General features: G+C 34.2%; 2 protein-coding genes across 2 annotated transcripts; both read right to left on the bottom strand.

Annotated features, from left to right (window-relative positions):
- Positions 1 to 7,259: 7,259 nt before the first annotated feature.
- Positions 7,260 to 10,235, bottom strand: LOC117335077. The gene is made up of 2 exons (XM_033894998.1): positions 10,042 to 10,235; positions 7,260 to 9,327 (listed from the first exon to the last, which is right to left on the bottom strand). Exon 2 carries the CDS (start codon positions 9,278 to 9,280, stop codon positions 8,642 to 8,644), a length of 639 nt encoding a protein of 212 aa, XP_033750889.1. The 5' UTR covers positions 9,281 to 9,327; positions 10,042 to 10,235; the 3' UTR covers positions 7,260 to 8,641.
- Positions 10,236 to 14,485: 4,250 nt separating this feature from the next.
- LOC117333944 lies at positions 14,486 to 22,509 on the bottom strand. Its single transcript, XM_033893363.1, has 5 exons — positions 22,457 to 22,509; positions 20,665 to 20,720; positions 19,744 to 19,912; positions 17,844 to 18,055; positions 14,486 to 14,712 (listed from the first exon to the last, which is right to left on the bottom strand). Exons 1-5 carry the CDS (start codon positions 22,507 to 22,509, stop codon positions 14,486 to 14,488), a joined length of 717 nt encoding a protein of 238 aa, XP_033749254.1.

Genomic DNA, 22,509 nt, shown 5'->3' with positions numbered 1-22,509 from the left:
CATGTAGATATAACCGGTGTATGATATTTTATACCCTCCTAAATACCTATATAAATATTACATGTGTAGAGATATTATACCCTCCTAAATACCCATATAGATATACTCTGTGTAGCGATTTATACCCTCCTAAATACTCATATATATATACTGTCTAGCGATATTATACCCTCCTAAATACCCATATAGATATACTGTGTAGAGATATTATACCCTCCTAAATACCCATATAGATATTCTGTGTAGCGATATTATACCCTCCTAAATACCCATATATATATTCTGTGTAGCGATATTATACCCTCCTAAATACCCATATATATATTCTGTGTAGTGATATTATACCCTCCTAAATACCCATATATATATTACATGTGTAGAGATATTATACCCTCCTAAATACCCATATATATATACTGTCTAGCGATATTATACCCTCCTAAATACCCATATATATATTCTGTGTAGAGATATTATACCCTCCTAAATACCCATATATATATTCTGTGTAGAGATATTATACCCTCCTAAATACCCATAAAATATTACATGTGTAGCGATATTATACCCTCCTAAATACCCATATATATATTCTGTGTAGCGATATTATACCCTCCTAAATACCCATATATATATTCTGTGTAGCGATATTATACCCTCCTAAATACCCATATATATATTCTGTGTAGAGATATTATACCCTCCTAAATACCCATATATATATACTGTGTAGAGATATTATACCCTCCTAAATACCCATATATATATTCTGTGTAGCGATATTATACCCTCCTAAATACCCATATAAATATTACATGTGTAGAGATATTATACCCTCCTAAATACCCATATAGATATACTGTGTAGCGATATTATACCCTCCTAAATACCCATATAGATATATACCTTGTGTAGAGATATTATACCCTCCTAAATACCCATATATATATACCGTGTAGCGATAGTATACCCTCCTAAATACCCATATAGATATACTGTGTAGAGATATTATACCCTCCTAAATACCCATAAAAATATTACGTGTAGAGATATTATACCCTCCTAAATACCCATATAAATATTACATGTGTAGAGATATTATACCCTCCTAAATACCCGTATAGATATTCTGTGTAGCGATATTATACCCTCCTAAATACCCATATATATATTCTGTGTAGCGATATTATACCCTCCTAAATACCCATAAAAATATTACATGTGTAGAGATATTATACCCTCCTAAATACCCATATAAATATTACATGTGTAGAGATATTATACCCTCCTAAATACCCATATAGATATTCTGTGTAGCGATATTATACCCTCCTAAATACCCATATAGATATACCTTGTGTAGAGATATTATACCCTCCTAAATACCCATAAAATATTACATGTGTAGAGATATTATACCCTCCTAAATACTCATGAAAATATTACATGTGTAGAGATATTATACCCTCCTAAATACCCATATATATATACCGTGTAGCGATATTATACCCTCCTAAATACCCATATAGATATTACATGTGTAGAGATATTATACCCTCCTAAATACCCATATAAATATTACATGTGTAGAGATATTATACCCTCCTAAATACCCATATAAATATTACATGTGTAGAGATATTATACCCTCCTAAATACCCATTTAAATATTACATGTGTAGAGATATTATACCCTCCTAAATACCCATATTCGGTGTAGAGATGTTATACCCTCCTAAATACCCATATTCGGTGTAGAGATTTTATACCCTCCTAAATACCAATATAGATATTCTGTGTAGCGATAGTATACCCTCCTAAATACCGATATATATATACCGTGTAGCCAATCTGATTAAATCAGCTGTTACATGGCTACGTTTACAATGCACTACGCCTGAACGTTCAGGCGTAGTGCATAGTAAACGTAGCCATGTACAGTAACAGCTGATTTTAATCAGATTGACCTGTGTAGCGACATCATACCCTCCTAAATACCCATATAATTATACTCTGTTTAGAGATTTTTATACACTCCTTAATACCCATGTAGATATAACCTGTGTAGAGATGTTATACCCTCCTAAATACCCATATAGATATAAACTTTGTAAAGATTTCATAATCTCCTATAAACCCATATAGATATAACATGAGTAGAGATTTTATGCCCTTCTAAATACCCATAAAAGTATAACAGATGTAGAGGTTTTACACCCTCCTAAATAGCCACATAGGTATACTGTGTGTAGAGATGTATACCCTCCTAATTACCCATAAAAATATAACAGGTGTAGATATTTTATACCCTTTTAAATGCCCATATAGATATAACTTGTGTAGCGATATTATACCCTCCTAAATACCCATATATATATACTCTGTGTAGAGATTTTTATACCCTCCTAAATACCCATATAGATATACTGTGTAACGATATTATACCCTTCTAGATACCCATATAGATAAACTGTGTAGAGAAGTTATACCCTCCTAAATACCCATGCATATATAAACTTTGTAGAAATTTTATACCCTCCTAAATACCCATATATATATATAACCTGTGTAGAGATTTTATACTCTCTTAAATCATCACATAGATATAAACTGTGTAGAGATTTTATACTCTCCTAAATATCCACATCAATTTAACCTATGTAGAGATTGTATACTCACCTAAATACCGATATAAACTGTGTGAAGAATTTATACTCTCCTAAATTCCCATAAAGATATAACCAGTGTAGATATTTTTATACCCTTCTAAATACCCACATATATATACGGTATGTAGAGTTTGATACCCCCTCCTAAATAACCATATATATATATATAACCTGTGTAGTGATTTATACCCTCCTAAATACCCACATATATATACGGTATGTAGAGTTTGATACCCCCTCCTAAATAACCATATATATATATATAACCTGTGTGGTGATTTATACCCTCCTAAATACCCACATAGAAAATAGGTGTAGAGAAGTTATAGCCTCATAAATACCCATATAGATAAACTGTGTAGCGATATTATACCCTCCTTAATACCCATATAGATAAACTGTGTAGCGATATTATACCCTCCTTAATACCCATATAGATAAACTGTGTAGCGATACTATACCCTCCTTAATACCCATATAGATAAACTGTGTAGCGATGTTAAACCCTCCTAAATACCCATATAGATAAACTGTGTAGCGATATTATACCCTCCTTAATACCCATATAGATATACTCTGTGTAGAGATTTTATACTCTTCTAAAAACCCACATAGAGATACTGTGTAGCGATATTATACTCTCCTAAATATCCATATAGATAAACTGTGTAGAGATTTTATACCCTCCTAAATACCCATATAGATAAACTGTGTAGAGATGTTAAACCCTCCTAAATACCCATATAGATATAACATGTTTAGAAATTTTATACCCTCCTCAATTTCCAAATATCGAGAAGTTGTTTGCATCCTATGTTGTTTTCATGAACTAGATGCAGCTTTATTTCAAGGATGATTTGATATCTTATTGTAATAGTCAATGGAAAGCGGTTAGATAGTATAGGAGGCTGGCGATACTCCTCCATAAGTGTCACTGAACACAAAAGGGCGAATATCCTGTAAAAATGTCGCTAGTCTGCTAAACTGTCTTGTTTTATTCTAAGTCCGTACATTCAAAAACAAAAACAGATGATCCCGTTTTACAATTAATCAATGAATATCGGTCAAATGAAATAAGACATAAGCGATTGTATGGTAGGTACCGGTTTGAGTTCCTCCTTTGTTATTTATGCAGTTCTATTTTGAATTTATTTCCCTTGTCATATGCTTGGAAAATCCAAAATAGTTAAGAGTATAAATAGAAGTTTAAGAACACTCGAATATTTAAATCATTTTGTCATAAGCATGAAAACAATGCCTGTTATATCAAATACATAAATATGTGAATCATTGTTGATGGACAATATGACGAGATATTCTTATTGGTATCGAATTAAATCATCGTACGTCCTCCCGTGGTTCTTTATATTCATATTGTAATACACATTGACAAGGGGGGGAAAAGAACACAAGAATGTGTCATCATTTATTATTCTTGCGATCAACCATTAAACATTTATCATAATGCATGTCCTATTGAGTAAGTACTCGTAGTGGAGTGAAAGTCTCAATGTTTGTAATGAATTCTCTAGATTCAAACTACTTCATGGTGAGATTCGCTCTTCGCCACTATAGTACGTTTCCAAGTGTTTCCCTTATCTCAACAAAACTGGTAAAAATGAGGCAAATCTATGGAGTATTCCCCCCTATTGTAACCTAGCACGTGCCTAGTTCAATCTTTGTAGAAGATACAGTTGCTCATTGTATATTAGCTGTTTGAAAACTTTTTGCGTCCTGTGCCAGACAGTGTTTTATTTATTCCGAAAAAAGTATAGATTAAGTAACGAAGATGACCTACTAGATAGTACATAAACAATGTACACATGCATTATTGAACTATTCAATGTTTGTTAGATAGAATTTTATTGTCAATATAAATGCAACCTCGATGACAAATATTGAACGGGCGCCTTGAATATTTGTCTGTCACCCTTTGTGCATTTATAAATATTGACAATAAAGTAAATCTATCATAGCGCTGAGATGAAGACATAGTTACGCGATTGTTCTCAATCAGAATCGTCGTTGCGTTTAACTCATGACGAAGTAGTTCCATGGCGTTGATCAAAATAGCGTAGTAATCATGTCGCATGTATTAATTCATAGATTCAGCCCAGATTTACATTTTGGCGACGAGAGACTGCGGCTCCCAATGTAAATTTATATGATGCATCCTGCCAATTTGACGTCTTTGCATACCTATATTGACCTGTTTTTATATGTTTTAACTATCTTTATGTACATGGTATGAGATATAATCATATAGTCTCTATTGTCTGATCCCTTATACTTAATTTCCTTTCGATGCATCTAGGGTCAAATATTCTGGACTATTGCAAAGACACCCATGATATAATTGTTTTATTGCATAATCACTGAAACACACTTAGAATAACTGAAATCTCGACTTTCCTGTAGGACTAGAAGTCGCCATGGCTTTCGTCTGGCAGTGGTGACATATGAGTGACTGAGACGCTTGAAAGCGTAGGACAAAATACCGAACGTCACAAGTGTTAAAAAGTTCGAACGTGATCAAATTCCGAAACGTCACAGGTGTTCAATAGTTCGCACGTGACAGTGCAATAGTGATTATAGTCATTTAAACCGTGCAAAAGTTCAAAATATAACTTATGCATAGAGTTAAGGAAAATCAAACGTATTATGTAATAATGACCAATATAAGATGATATATAAGTAATTTATTTTTTATTTGTTGTAAAACCAATCGAATTTCATATTTACAATGTTTTTCATCCTAACAGCACATACTATTCCATGAGACACAATGATGAACTCCTGATAAGAGAAATGATTGTCTTACATTACGTTATCTTTGTTATTAAGCATACATGATAGAAGGTAGCCAGGAGTTGCTTCCCTTGCTGTATGATATTGATATCAGATCACTAAGTTTGACATTACTTAGCTTTTAAGATTATATGAATGACACACTTTTAACACTCGATGTATATCAATATGTCCAACTTTATTGACCACATGTAATAACATACAATGACTACAGACTATAACAATACAATGTATGAAAATATTCAATGTTGAAATATAACTAACTTTATTGTACAAAAATCACACAAGGTATTGACATAGTTCAATACAAATTGGGGAGTTAGACAATTACAATATGGTAAAACAGCCTTCCTTCTATGACTCGTCGTTGGTGCTGCAGTGTTGGTCCATATAGGACGTGAACGAAAATGTTGGAAAGTTGTCCTCTCTTGACTTTGCACTGGAAATACTTATTTTACTCATTAACACCTTTTCAACGGGAAACCCACCTGGGTGACATACATACCACTCCCCATTCACCGTTATATATTATATGAATTACAACTTTATTCGCGATAAGTACTTCCTATTTATAGATAAGAGAACATTATTTCTACTTAATCATTGGTTTTCATAATTTAAAAAAAAATGCATTGGGGTATAACATACATTGCGTGTTCCAGCGTATCCAGTGTCGTGCGTTAGCGCGTCACGTCGGATCTGCTTGAAAACTATTAAAAATAAAAAATAAAAAATATGTTGCTACGGGCAATCGACTAAACATTGACAGTAAACTAAATAGTCCACTGATAAACTGTTTATACAACGATAAATTCAACACTGTTCTTAATTTTAAATACTTTCGTTCCAATATTTATCTATTAGTGACCAAGTTTAATATTCGATAACAAAATCTTTCCAAAATGCGCAAAAAGACCCCTTGAACTATGATCAGGGTATTACTACGCAGCAGCCTAAATGCCAATGTCAACACTAGGATATACCATACATTGAGGTTAGTAGTAACATATAGGTGATGTGCTGTTGGATTGTAAATATACTTTCTTTAACTCGCCTTTTATGTGTACATTGAGACATTTATCATGTGCTTTTAACACCAATATTTTAAAACTTCATATCATACTATAGCTCAATACCGCTTGGCCGAAAATGACCATATATATAATTGTCGACGGGCTGTTAAAACACAATCAATGAATCAGATACTTGGGAGGCCAAAGTGAAAACGAAGGTCAAAATCTGGAGGGGGAGGTACAAGAGTCTCTTACTTTAAGTTTTAAGCTTAAACTGATATACGAATTTCATATTCTTTACAAACATCTATAAGTCACACATTTAAAGTTTAGATGATTTACTCGTAAGTCAGCGTAAAATACAATATAACACCCACGAAATGCAAAGGGTACCCATCTAGATATGAAATACATAAAAGCTATCCATCTAGATATGAAATACATAAAAGCCATCCATCTAGATATGAAATACATAAAAGCTATTCATCTAGATATGAAATACATAAGAGCCATCCATCTAGATATGAAATACATAAAAGCTATCCATCTATATACGAAACAAACAAAGGTTACCAATCTAGATATAAAATCCATAAAAGATATTCATCAAGATATGAAATAATTTGGTTAATTTTGTTTAACGTTCAATTAACAGCCAGGGACATTTAAGGACGTACCTGGTTTTGGAGGTGGAGGGAACCCGGAGTACCCGGAGAGAAACCGTCGTCCTAGTATAAAATATATAAAGAATATCGATCCAGATATGATCTATATACAGGCTACCAATCTAACATATAAAGGATAACCATCCAGATATCAAATACATATACTAGTATGCTATCCATCTAGATATGAAATATACAAAGACTACCAATCTAGATAAAAAAGAAGGCTATCCAACTAGATATGAAATACATAATGCTATCGATCTAGATATGAAATTATACATACATAATGTCTACCCATCTAGATATTGAATATATTAAGGCTATCCATATATATGTATATATAGATACAAAGGATGAGATTGTTATCTAATGCATAGTTTATGTCGTCTATTATTTGTCGTGTCTGTCTCTTTCATCAAAAGGAACCACGCACAAAGATTTACGGAAACAATAGTTTACTAGTGCTACCGTATCTAAAGATGCGAATAATAGTGCTATCCGTCTCTAGGTTCACGGAACTGATAAACTGTCATCGGTGGTTATGATTCTTACATTAAAGAAATTACAATAATTTCTTTGGTAAATAGAAAACAATAATCATTATAAACTGGCATGTTATCTACTGAAATTGTTTTTATTATTATTTAATGTGTATAAGCTGAATTAAGAATTTATTTAATAAAAGAACATGTGCATTTGGAATAATTTCGTTGACATGAACGAAATACATTACGTTTGGATTGAAATCACTCATAATCGTATTCATTCAACCAAGGGACTGGGGAGGACTATAATTTCTGTATCTGTATCTATATTGTAAAAACACTATTGATTGTTGGCCTTCCTACATGATTTGAAGTGTCTCATTAGCCCATTTCTACGGGGATTTGGAAGAGACTAAAATTGATCATGTTTATTTTTTTTAATTTAGTTCCTGTTTTGAGATTTTTCTCCAGTCTAGAAGTCTATTTCTGTGTGGTCCGTCTGTGGTGAGGATGATTAATTCAAAATAAACAAATAAGAAAACCATGACGCGCAACTAGACAAAACGAACTGATGGTTGATGTATTGGTCTGTCTGTATACTTGATGAACTGAATACACTAGCTTAAAATAAGACAAAGTTGATATCAAATCACTATCACTGTGATGATAATACTCTGTTTGAATAATTACTGAACAAAACAAAATCTGTAAAGAAGTCCATGAAATATCTTCTATGCCTAAACCAATGAACATCGACTAATGAAGACTGGACTATCAACAGATGAGGATCTAGACAGTACGAATATGGCATGACCATAACATGAGGTGAATTTTTTATGACAATTTCAAAAAGACGACTTTAGAATATGGTCTATTGTTCATATATTTTTTGAAAAAAAGTTATTTCAATACAATCCTCTTTTATCTGTTATTTATATTGAATGACATCAAAACATTACGTCGAAACATTGATACAACAATATTGATATTTCCATAATCTAAGATGGCCCAATAATTGCCTTGTGACCAAGTTTGAACAGAAACATACACATCGTGATAAAGTCGGGCACGATAATCCAGCCAATCACAACTGACATGATTGCACAAGCAACGCCTCCCATGACCATACTAGAGGGCTTTGATTCGTAGACGCTTATTCGTTTCCGTCGATAGGTCGAGGTGTTGTTCTTGCTGACAGCGAGCTCCGCCTTCAGTTGTGTGATGGCATCAAGAAGCTCTGCTTGACTGAGCTGTGATATATTAGGTTGTCTCCGTGTACATGGTATGTTTGTAGAAGTTGTATCAAAAGTGTAAACTGATGTGAGAACTGGTGTCGTAGCGGTCGTCGCTGTGTACGTGTTTGTCGTTGTCATTTTAGTCGACATCATTTGTGGTGACGACGGTAACTGTGGGGCCGTTGACATTTCTTCAGTAGATTTCACCATTGTTGACACTTCCTCAACAAGCTTCGTCATAGATGATGTTTCCCCACCAGTTGTTGCTATTGACGACCTTTTCGTTGTTGACGATGATAACAGAGATGGCAGCATTGTTGACATTCTCACAGAAAGCGTCGACATTGCAGTCGTTTTAGTTGAGATCGATGGCGATGTTGTTTTAGTTATTGTCGAGAGCATTTTGCCTGTTGTTGTCGCAGTCGTCGTTGTCTGTGATTGCGCTGATTCTGCGGAAAAAAGGTTATGTCAATATCGTTAAAAAAATTACATTACCCAATATTTTACTTCAATGATATTGTAAATTAGATCTCAATTATAGCACAACTGATTCCATTATGCATAGCAGCAACTGTTATACTAGTGATCAGAAACAAATTGAAGTAAAATAAAAACAAATGCTTATTGTAACGGGGACCGTTACATATCTCCCAAACGACACCAAGTCATAGGTAGTGATTGCAGTGTCTTACTACACCTTTATATCAAATTTCAAGTTGGACAATATCTTAAGTTTAAACATTCAAAGGCCTCAGTCAAGCTGACCGCTAGGATGACCAATCAAACAACGAAAATTCTTTTTCGCACCACCGGTCATAAACGAACACTCATGTAAAATTTCGTTAAATTCCGCCCTACGGATTTGAGTAACATGTTGGAAATCTCTTTGGCGGAAGAAAGTGGAAGAAATAAGAATAATAATGATAAGAACTGGAACAAAAACAAAATATCCACACACTTTGCTTGGACAAAATTACCTAATGATGTGATAATTTGAGCCAAGAATTATGTAGAGGAAAGTAATTAGATACACATAACTCTTCAATGTATTGTTATTCTGAGATAGATTACGCTCACATATATCTTAATATAAAATGAATTTTTTTTCATTGATCAATAGACCTTTAAACATTAAATAATCGACTTTGACTGGTTAGACCTACCGTAGACGCATAATGCCTTTAACTTCAATGAACATAGAACTGTGCCGAATCCGTCAAGAGTTACTCCAACGCAGTAATCTGTACCACAGTTTTTTGGATGCCCTGATTTCCAATTCGCCCAAATTAATGGATAACCATTGGTCCAGTCTAACTTCTCACAGGATTTGGATTGTGTGGATAGGCCGATCCAGACACCAGCCCCTATACTATAACATTAGTGTAATGAAGATCGGTTAGGTGTCTGGGGAAAAGTAAGTAAAAACCGATGTCTAAACGGTTGATATGATAAACCACTAGACACGTCGGGACGTTTCAACAGATAAATAATATAATTGTGACGCTGAAAGAGTTGACCGATAGACAAGACAAGTCAAGACGTCTATACAGTCGACTGATAGACAAGACAAGTCAGGACGTTTATACAGTTGACTGATAGACTAGACAGGTAAACAGGACATCTAAACAGTTGATTGATAGTCAAGACAAGTCAGGACGTCTATACAGTTAAATGATAGACTAGCTCGTCATCATGTCTAAACAGCTGACTAACAGACTAGACACGTTATGACGTCTATAAAGCTGACTAATACACTAGACGTATTCATTTTTTTGGACCTTGGTTTGTTCCTACGACATCTTGACGTGTGTTTTTAATATAAGGCATACTATAATAAAAGAATCACGTGAAAATCTGGAAACGATTCCAGAGTGGAATATACTTCAAAAATATTACCAGGTAAAATACTTGAAATAACAATGGTATGAACAGATCTGAATGAAATGAAGCGTACCTTAAACCTTGATAGATGAAAGCATACATGTATCGGTTAGGTGTATGTAGAGTAGCTAACACGCCGTGGTTTTGTGTGCATGCGTCTTCCGCTTCAGGCCACGTCACTTCCGTTCTGCTGCAGAAGTAATGTTCTTTTTCCTCATATCCTGGGGAGAATGAATATAAATGGTGAAACATCGTTGGTGACATAATCCCAGACATCATTAAAATTCTAACAAATACGGAACTGCGACATTGATTTAAAATCTACGATATTTCTTTGGAATGTCTTTGGTAACATTCAAATGCTTACAAAGGGTTTTAAACATACCTTTAGAAATTCACAAAAATATCTTAAACAAACAGATCCAAAATACAGTAAAATTAATGCGTGCTAAATACATATGGTCTATTTTCAAGTCTGTTTCGGAAGACGATAAGACATTCCGGTATATATAATATGCCTAGTATCTACACAACAATATTTGGGGAAAAAACCCATAATACACAGGGAATTTTTCACTCAATGATATAACTAAATTATATGGGAAACCAAAGATATTTGAACGAGGATTTCGTTTAAAACACCATCAGTTAATTTAAAAATGGAAAAATATGATTAGACAAAATCAATTTCGATCTACTACAAATATCGCTTATTTAGATATCACCTTACCGTATTCACAAAGAGCCCTTGTGTTTGTGTTACACGAATCGATGTACCAAGTTTCCTGATCCACAGACCAAGCTACACAACGCCCTGTGTTACAACTGATCGGACTTTTCAACTTATTCCACTGCATAGTCTCACCACTGACCCAAGTGAAGTAGTCACATGCTTTTGGAATCGACCCTAGGCCGATCCAGAAATAACTGCCAACATTCCTACAAATCCAGTTCGATGTTGATAATTAATTAAGCAACAGGTTATAACTTATAATCTTAAACAATTAAGATTTTAGGCTTAATTAATTATTACCAGTTTCAGGTTGAGTGAATAAACATATATAATTTAAAAAAATTAAAACCAATTTAAAATCGTAAGAATGCGACAAAAATTCTTACGATCGGAAGTCGCCCTGAAAAGCGGCGATATATATATATATGTGTATTTCAAGGGTTACGAAAACATTTGGACAAGGTTTTGAAATACAGACACCTCTGTAATGTCGTTTTAAGCGCTTATGAAAACCCAGAACAACCAGACAGATGTCAAGTAAGGATCTATGAAGAGTACCTGAACCTAAGCTAAATACTACTACAAGTAATTTGATTTTTTCATGCTGACCTAACCAGCCCTCCCCCTCCCCTCTCCCATCCATCCGCTCCTATTGTAATTAATACTGTTCAGTTCAATTCAATGTCGGTTTAAAACCCATCTTACTCCGTTATAATATTTACATAAAAAATACATAAAACACGGAATTTATAAATACAATTTATTTTCCCTATTACATTATTTCAGACATAAAACGGGAAAACATTGCACCTCAGACCTCAATAGTACACAACACAAAACTGCTATTACGGTGATACTCCAGCTTGTGTGAACATTTTGAGCCAAACAGTGAGTAGTATGCGTAAAGAAGGTTTCCAAGGTTTTTACACCAACCATAGTCTAACAGCAACTGCTGCAACAAAAATGTTAGAAGCAGGTATAGATGAGCAACTTAGTAGTTAAGAACTCGCAACAGGTCGATTGCTGTGAGGGGATGTAAACGTACCAGTTAAAATATGTCAGAAAAAGTTAGTGATCTCTTGCAGTCTGGAGGGAAAAAATTGAAAGCTGCACAAGTGTTAAGGATTCTGTGAAGAATTCTGGCAAAGAAATAGATATTCAGGCTGGGGATTTGAACATTTCTGTGAAATTCTTATGAGACATCAACATTCAATATATGTTTTGAATTAAAACAATTACCTGTTAACGGTTTTGTCTTATTATATTTATATTGCTTTCACCTTAAACTTTGGAATAGTTGCTGGAATTTACTGTTGAATAGTTTGAAAATATTCAACAGAAAAAGGTTTTCCACAGTGATAACAGTACATTTGTCCCAACTGCACTTCATGCAATAACAATAGATGATATCACAGCCATGTTTTAATTATAATCAACGGAATTTCCGTAAAGTACCATATCGAAGACATTATTTGTTATAAGAATGGTATTCAGTCGGCATAATTGTTGAAGCCGAATTCTGTTGACGTCGTGATTGACAACATTGCATCTTTTTGAGTCAGCTACTTAGGGCTTTTTAAGTGGATACTATTACTACTATCTGACAAGTCTACCAAAACAATTACTCCACCTTTATTTGATAAGTAAACATCTTTATATGAGTAAATTTCACTTCCCCTTTCCAGACTTAAGTGATCTGAATGGAATTTCCAACAGATGTTTGTGTGAGATACAAACATGCTGACTCGTCATACGACAAGTGACGGTAAAGTTGAATTCTGCAAAAAGAGATGTTTCCAATGTATGGAGTAGATATTTCCTCTGATGCGTTACTAATGTTTTATTCCAAAGTTGTGTGTCTTTGTTTTAGACTGGCCACAAGACCCTGCGTTTTCTAAAAAAAAATCCCTGCTAAATTATAACACCAGATTTTCTCCCACCTTTCACTGATTTGTCTCCCGTTTTGAGTGTACAAGATTTCTCTGTCTTTTTTAGCGCGTGCAATCTGTCATACCCTAGGGTGTGAGAGATTGCACGCGCTCACTTTCTTCACCGGAAGTACTACCGGAACTACTTTTTTTGTTTACATTACGTCGTCTGCTACGTCAGCAAACAAATTGTGTACACAATAATACAAAAATCCCCAGTCTCTAAACAACTACAGACAACTGAACAGTTTCCAAAAACAAAAAATGTCTGCCATTCTTTCAAATACAAATGAATCCCCCAACTGTAGGCCTACAACTGAAACTGAGAGCAAGTGCACCTACCTGCACCGATCGCGACAAAATTTTTCAACTGTCACAAGAAAAAAGATCGCACAACAGCATTTCCTTGTGCCCAACTCCGTCCGATGTCACAAGATCGGTGTTTTATGGATCCACAATCAGTGGGGGAACATTTAACATCCATTTCCACAGCCATAATGACAACACAAAGTCGATTTCAAAGCGACCTCGTGTAATTTTCTCCGAGTCGGACAGTGATGAGTGAGTGACGTCACCCCACGTGAAATGGATGAATGGAAATGTGTGCATATTTCCCGCGGTTTTTTTTGACATGTGTACTTGTTTACAAACAGACGGAGATCGCCGATGGGAAAACACATAAAGGAAAGAGGTGGGAGAAAAATAATCATTCCCTACCTTGAGGGTGTAACAAAGAAATCTCAACCTTCGGGGGAGATTCTTGAATGTGCAAACCCTCGGCAAGCCTCGGGTTGGACATTCAAGAATCTCCCCCTCAGGTTGAGATTTCTCTGTCACACCCTCAAGGTAGGGAAAGATTCTATTAATCTTCACTCAGGTCAGACATATCAGACAAAATGTAAAGCTAAAGGGGGAGTATTGTCCCCTAGAATCAGACTTATCTTACAGAGGGGGGAAATAAAGCAAGCAGGGGAATATTGTAGGGAGTTATTCTTCCAAGCATACGATTAACTTAACTACAGAACATTCATTGAAGAAATTTATCATTTTTCCATCAGAAAGTATCTACAATATAGAGCATAACATGATAAACCGATTCTCCATAACAATGCTGTATATCAATTGTGTATACCATTTCTGAATATTCTGTAATTCCCGCATGGTTTGTTGCATTTTTTGTTCATCTTCGAGAACAATAAGACGTCCCCCAATCATGGAACAGTACATGACGCTATTCATCCAGTTTGTTGACGATGGATTGAAAAAGAGATTGGAGCTTGGTGAGTAGTAACCTAAAAAAAGAAGATATAGTTTTTAAGAGTTTATGCCAACCTGTAATTCATATAATCACACGACTCTCATGATCTACAAAGTAATAGGCAATGTCATTAATATAGTAAGTTACACGTGAAATAACATCACTGAGACGTCATAAATTAGTGTAGAGAAAACATTTCGTCATATTTGGGATTTATGATAAACTCTACCTGTATGACAATGTCATATACTCAGATAAAGAGCAAAAAGGTCAAGCTTGCATGTAACAATTTATAGCATCAAAATGCATCCTGATAAAGGATGTTGGACAGTGCATATAGGCTTGATGGTTTCAAGTTTCAAGTGCCTGCGGAAAGTAAAACTGATTCACTGTAGTGGGTTCAGAACACTGAACATTCAAACAAGGTCACGTGATCCGTTAGGAATAATGCCAACAGCTGATGCTTCTAAAAGAAAAGGAAATATCAGAGAAAGTATATGGTTATAGGTCATTGACAGAATCACAGGGACGTATATACTATATGGAACTGCAGGCCGCATTGTTTACTCTTATCTGTCAAAATGTCTGCAGTGAACAAACATGGATAATACCACTACTAATGCATATATTACACGCATGAGTAAAGAAACTGCAAAGTGTTAACAAATTGCCAAAAAAGATCCAGTCGTGGTGCGCCCCTCGAAAAAATGTTTATCAGCAGCTCGTATATCTGGCCTCAGGAATGCTGAGGCTGATGCACAAAGTCGGAAGAGCATGAAAACACTGAGCGAAACTATGACATACCCACATTCCATCGACACACAGATGTGTGGTGTATCCAAGATAAAGACCTGTTCGCATCAAGGCTCAATCGCACCATTTTGGTCAACACAACCCTGGTTTGCTAGATTAGCTCATTGGCTGATTAACAGTATTGTTATGTTACCTAGGGGGACGTTAGGGTACCCACATCTGAAGACACCAACGCTGACAAATACCAGGCTAGTGGCACGTCATATTTACGCGATCCATTGCCGAACTACAACTATCGGATGAAGCAGACGACATTGTGTTGCCATCAGAGAGGAAAGAGACAGTCCAAAAATATGAAGTTTACACAACTCGGTGGTACAGTACTCAAGTGCAAGAACCATTGATACCTATACATTCACTCCGAGAAGGGTGATTAACTTTTTGACTGTGTTAACAATAAAGGACTTGAAAATAGTGCAAAAACTAATTTTCCATTGTCTGTACATTGAATGCGGCCTTCTGATTGGTTGAGATTGTTTTCATACGTCTATGAAAAAAATCCGAAAAAGGCGCGAAAAATGTGGCGTCACAATACGGCCATTGATGTTGCGTATTGTTTTTTGAAAAGAATCCCTTATAAGATCAGTTAAATTGTACATAAAAAATGTTTTACTTTTGAAAATCAATTTCAAAAATTTGTTCTAACGTTGATTATGTTTTAGTTTCATACTGGTATTAAGAATCTACGCGAATTCATACAGTTTGCAAACAATTTTTTTTCATACCCGAATGAAACTAAAAAAAAACCCCGCTGCCCGTTCAACACTTTCATCTTTTAATCAATTAAAATTAAAATCAGAAGTGTGCTTCAGCGGAGGACTTGCATTAACTAAGGACAGTGCTATATACAAATTATGTTGGTACTACTGGAGGGAAATGAATGATGTTAAAAAAAGGCACAGTATTGTCTTGGGTGATGAGAGCAGTGGAAGAAGAACAATGCCACTTTCGTATTCATCAGCTACCAGTGACAAAATAATTCAATGTCCTCGGCTACAATATCACGATGGATCAAGTTGATCCTAAAATTAGCTGGAGTAGAAATGACTATCTTCACTTCTCATGGCATAAACGCTGCGTCAACTATAGCAGCTTTGAGGGGCTAATATACCTCTGAGAACTTTATCCTGAATCCTGCTGCATGGATCCATCTCCACATTTTCTAGATTGTATGCCAAACCACATGGAAATACCAATCTTAACACAAATGCAGGCACAAAACTGCTATATAATTTGTGCATTACCATAGACTGTTCGTTAGCCTTAGGGCTTGTGACGTTTACCTTAATGACTATATAAGGTATATGGAAATACTGGATGTTTCAGGAATTTATTTATGATCTTGTTACCGTAATTCAGTGTTTGATTTTCTGGATTTTTATACTTACTTCATATTCTCTTTATGATCATGCGTGCTAAAACTTATATACATTCAAATCTTTGATTATTTTAATGCTTTAACATGTATTCTTTATTTCTATGAAGGAAAATTATTCAATATAACGTTTGAACTATGCAACGTCTTTGCTGTGAACACTCGCCCGTGGTCGCGTAGTACTTAGTAGATAGGAATAACAGAACTCTAAAAGTAAATATAGTAATCGAGACATACTTGTAAGTTGAAATTGATCACATCCACGTCCTGTTTATCCACTCTGTGTCATTTAACAATTCATCAAGTATCTATATTTATGTGATCAAAGGGTTAACTCAATACTTAAAAGTATCTTATTTTTTTAAATTTATTTTGAATATTAATGAAGCTGCGCACGCATATCATGTGATCCTTTCGTACCAACAGATAGATAAGAAATAATTCCAATCACATTTCGATATACAGTTAGGTCTCGTTCAATTCCCGAGTTATGCTACTAGAAGAATGCTACATTTTTCTTGATGTTGTTTGTATTTATCTGTGATAATGTATTTGGACCCTTTGATCTATTAAATTCAAATCAATGACCAATATACGAGCAAAAGTGATATAGATATTAAGGATATCCGATTTCGGTTAATATGGTATTATGTCAACGTAGTCATCACGACATCAGTTAATATTTTTTACTATGTTGATATAACATCACATTGACCTCATAAAAGGACCATAACTGATACCTGATGATAAATTTATGTAATATCTAATAACGTCTTGACTTTTGTGATACAGTACTGATAGAAAAATTCTTAAACAAGAGCTCCCATAACATGCCCAAATTAGGATTATAAAGAAAACAATCCCCATTTTATTCTGCTAAATTAATCACAAAGCCCATAACAATAACCATACCAATTATCAGTATCATCGTACACACAATGAATTATATAACAGAACATCTCTGTACCGAAACCTACCTAACTCACAGAGGACTTTCAGTTCCACGTGGCAAGTTATTGTCCTGAAAAATCCGAAGATAAGTGCGACACATCGCTCGGTCATGCAGTTATTAGGTTCTCGCTCTTCCAAGTCCCATTTACTCCACGCCATTGTTTGACCACTAGACCATTGATAGTACGAACAGTCCGTGCTCGTGGATATCAGACCAATAAAAAGTTTGTCAGACGATCTGCAATATACCAATATATCCTTTATACCACAAAATGTCAATGAATCTGTAGTAAAATAAATCCTTAAACCAGTAAATATACTACATAGAGGATATCTAACAGTGTCTTCAGTAATACCAAATATATTTCACGAGTGGGGCTAATATTTTGATATTTTTCACTCGTGCTGCGCACTCGTGAAAATATCAAAATATTAGCCACACGAGTGAAATATATTTGGTATTACTGAAGACACTGTTAGATATTCTGTTTATTACATTTCTTATCAACGAAAAACCTACCCCGTATGCTAACTAGGCCTACAGCGAAAGTTTGCATACAAAAAAAGTTGTTCCCCCTGTCCAGTTGCTGACATATATGTCGGGCTTTCTGATTGGTCAATTATTTTGGTATTTTCTAATCATTAATTTGATTGGTCAAATCAGCAAAAGTGATATTTTTCACTAGTTATTTTTCACTAGTGAAAAGTGAAAAATATCACTTTTATAGAATGAATAATTTTTGATATTTCACTGGTAAAAATGTAATAAAATATAGTATTAAACAGTTGCAAGTCACGGAAACAGCATATGCCTAAAACTTAATTTTAAAACCATATCATACAGCTGTATCGTATTTTTAGGACTCATCGGTGACACTAGGCACCAAACAATGATTTTGATTTAAATGTATTTTCATTTGTAACTTAAATATACAAAGGGTTGGGCACAAGTTATAAAACTTATAAAAAACTCTTTTCCGATACATTTATATAAAAACATTACAGTAAGATGGTATATGTATTCACATATTGGTTTATATATTCAAATGACAGAAATGTATATGAGTCAGAATCTATTTGAGTTTACGATGTATTTCTGAGTGACTTGACATTTCTTAAATTTTCATCATGCAATTAATCATTTCTACCATGTAATAGTAACTGCAGATCGAGCAGAATATACTCATTCAGATCATGAAACAATGTAATTTTCTGGTTCACATAATTATTACAAACAAAGAATCTTCAATCAATTGGATGTCCACATTGGCAGTGATAAATCAAAGTTACTCTATATAGGTCATTATTAAATGTGCTGGCTTTATTTCTTAGTTTGGTATGTAAAACATTTGATTTTCTATCCCCGAAAGAATAATAATTTGGAACTATTGTACTGTATTTAAAGGAATTTTTAAAGGATGGATATGACAGGTTATTTATAATTTCAACATCAAGCGGGTTCCACTGTCGAAGGAAAGAAAGAAGAGTTAGTTAATTGTAGACGGAAATTTGGTAGTGAAAAGCTGTATGAGTCACGCAGACTGTATTGGGAGTTTTCTGAAACAGGAGGAGGTAATAGTGACGACAAGTACTTTGGAACAAGATAATTTTTGATTTTATAAAACAATGATAAACTGGCTTACTCCATATTTACAACTTCGTACTTTGTTTCCCTCTGGAGTTATTGGCATAAGTAAACAGCAATATAATTAATTTCATATATGTTGCATCTGAATATTTTCGCACGAGGCGTAAAGATGTAAAAACACTACCTATGAAACATGTACAATGTATCTACCACGCTCTATAATTTACTTCGTGCATTCTTATTTTTGATTTAATAATTATTCAATGGGGTTATATTATATAAAATGTATATTGAGAATAGTTAACAAAATAATAAAATGTATCTAAATATTTACTTACATGGCGTTGTCGTGGTTTTGTCCGTCAAGTTCCATAATCCGGTCATATTTGCCCTGGGTACCTATGGTTACCAGTCGGCCATTGTTTTCCTCACAGTATTTGTCTTGAGATGAGAAAGAACCGACATTGGTAGAGATGAAGAACGGGGAATCTAAGGCCCGTACGTAACCTACAATTGTAAAACTCATACATCGACAAAAAAATATATATTTCTACAATATCGTTTAAGTATCTCTATTCTAAAAAAAAATAGAGATAGTTTATATTGACACTTATCGTAGCGTTGGGTTCTTTTTGAAAGCATATTTTTTTTACCTTAAGCTGATAATAAATTCATATTAGCTGATATTTCCAGGAGAAAATATTAATTTATAACATAACTCCTTCTTACGAGAATATATGTGAAATTAATCAAAGGTGTGATGTCTTCATCGTCTTAAATAGAGCATTTCTGGTATTTGTCCCAGTTGTCTAATGATAGGTTTACCTTTCAAATCATGTCATTTGTCCAATGAATTGTATTAGAGGCTAAGACGACAACACTTCCAACAGGCTTCTATGTTACTCGATAATTTTTGTGGTCTTTATTATTTTGTATAACTCGTCCTTGGTTTTTGGGTTGGTGCGAGATATGTCAAATGTAAGCTGTCATGAAATGTGTCACCATTTGAAGTAAGTATCACAAACAAAACCCGCTGACTTCAAATAAAGTTCAATAAAGGTCCAAATCACGCATTTAATTTGATCCCTTTCAGTAATTACTTACATTTGTATTATCAAATATACAATAGGAAACATCTGAAAAAATAGGTCGCACTTCTAGAAAATTACCTTGCCTTCACCTTTTGAAGCCAGTCCTATTTATTGATAAACAAATAAAGAGAGAGAGAGAGAGAGAAAAAAAATATGAATATTTTATACGGAAATCTAGAGATGACTTTCTGAATGACCTTGCGACTGTTCTGGTTGATTCGTATCTGAAACAATGTAATTTTCTGGTACATAACTTATTTATCCAGTCCATATACTAAACCTTTAACTATGAAAATAATTAGAAAGTATTCCAATTAGTTTCTTAAAAATACAGATTATTGCTGTTTTTATGCATTATTTAGATAAAGTTTCCTTTGACAAATAGCATAGCGCACTTAAAATATGTTAATGTTAGCAGAGACGAATCAACCTTAAAAACAAAATACTAAACCTAGTCTTCGCTTGAATTATAATTATTATTTTTATGTATATACAGGTGCAGTATCGCTATCTAGTACTAATAAACAAGCTATGAACATATGTTTTATTATTCCTAATTGTCCTACATGAGCGAAGACTTAAACCCAAATCCAACTGATCTCACATATCAAAGTAAGCATGATATATGTTCTGTATTAAATAACATTGGACGATACCGCCGGTTTGACCGGAACCAGACATTGCAAGAGGTACAAAAGTAGTTATCAAATATTAGACGAATCGGACAATCTGATTTTTTTAATTTCTGCGTTTATCTAAAATACATTGAATGTAAAATTGTGTTTTACCCTACATTGTACAATAATGTATTTTTCAATGCTTTAATATCATGTAGAATAAAAGTATAACCTAGTCTTGTACTGTATCAGTAAAAATGATTCACAAGAAGCTCTACACTATATGCATTTATTAAAGTTGAAGTCACCTTGAGTTGTGTACTTTATGGCAGCCGATTTGATATATGAAGATATCATAAAGACCTTTCTTATACAACCGGAAAATGAACTTACACGTGTCCTTTGTTTGGTACAATTCGTCGGACGAGGATTTTGTATAGTATCGAAACAATTGATTATAATTATGTTTATTGTCGTAACTGAACTAGTAGTTTAAATCAACCCCCTCCAAGAAAAAAAATAAAAATAGAAAAAATAAAAAATTGTCTGGATACGGAAATTAACCTGAAGTGTATATTACATTTTAACCTGCTTATATATTGTCCCGATGGCCATGGCTGAACTGAAGCAGTAGGTCAACCTGATGTTAAACACTCTGCTTTGCACAGTTTTCTCATTTAAAAACATATATTCTAAGTATAAACAAATGTTATAAATGATATAAACAATACATATTAATACATGTATATGTTGTTTTGATTCAATCTTGACCATAAAACGGATTTAAACATTTAACATAGAAATGAAAAATATTTTTATTTCGTTAGCCTGGAAGATAATCGTCCATTAATAAGGACCAGAAATACCTACCAGTGGTGAACTTAGTTTTTGAACGTCAGATTCGAAATGTCATGCTTGATATCTATTGGCAAATGCCTATTGACAAGAAAAAAAAAAAGTTCGACACAAACAATGAAGTTTTGGTATAACTTCGAAGGAACAGACCTCACGATATAATTGACACAACCGTTGTATTCGAATTAATAGTGTTCGAAATATCTGTTTAATTTACAAAGATAAAGAAGGGGAAAATGGGACAAAACAAAACACTCGACTCATCCGATGTATTCGATTTAAGCGTGTTTGACGAAATTCAGTTTTACTGTTCTAGCTAAATTGTAATCTTCGAGACTAATTGATGTTAAGAAGGCGGGCCTTATCCAAAGGTTAACTCCAATAGGGGCGTTAGAATTAAACCTGCTGCCACATTGCATGATTCGTGAGAAACTACTGAATTCGGGGTCCTGTGTTTCTTTCTAATTATTCCCTTAACATTGCCTCACTTCAGCTGAGCATTCACCCCTATATGGATGACTTTGGGTTCTGGTCGTGACAT

Source organism: Pecten maximus, chromosome 9 (assembly GCF_902652985.1).
Source record: "Pecten maximus chromosome 9, xPecMax1.1, whole genome shotgun sequence".
In the NCBI taxonomy this organism is placed as follows: Eukaryota; Metazoa; Mollusca; class Bivalvia; order Pectinida; family Pectinidae; genus Pecten; species Pecten maximus.
The sequence above is the reverse complement of the archived record's forward strand: the minus strand, read 5'-3'. Positions and strand labels throughout refer to the sequence as shown.

Coding starts and splice junctions, on each gene's coding strand:
- LOC117335077 (XM_033894998.1), bottom strand. CDS start 9,280: ATGCTCTCGACAATAACTAAAACAACATCGCCATCGATCTCAACTAAA.
- LOC117333944 (XM_033893363.1), bottom strand. CDS start 22,509: ATGTCACGACCAGAACCCAAAGTCATCCATATAGGGGTGAATGCTCAG. Junction 20,721..22,456: donor GGGGTGAATGCTCAGCTGAA/GTGAGGCAATGT, acceptor ACATTGTTTCAG/ATACGAATCAACCAGAACAG. Junction 18,056..19,743: donor CAAAACCACGACAACGCCAT/GTAAGTAAATAT, acceptor GGTATATTGCAG/ATCGTCTGACAAACTTTTTA.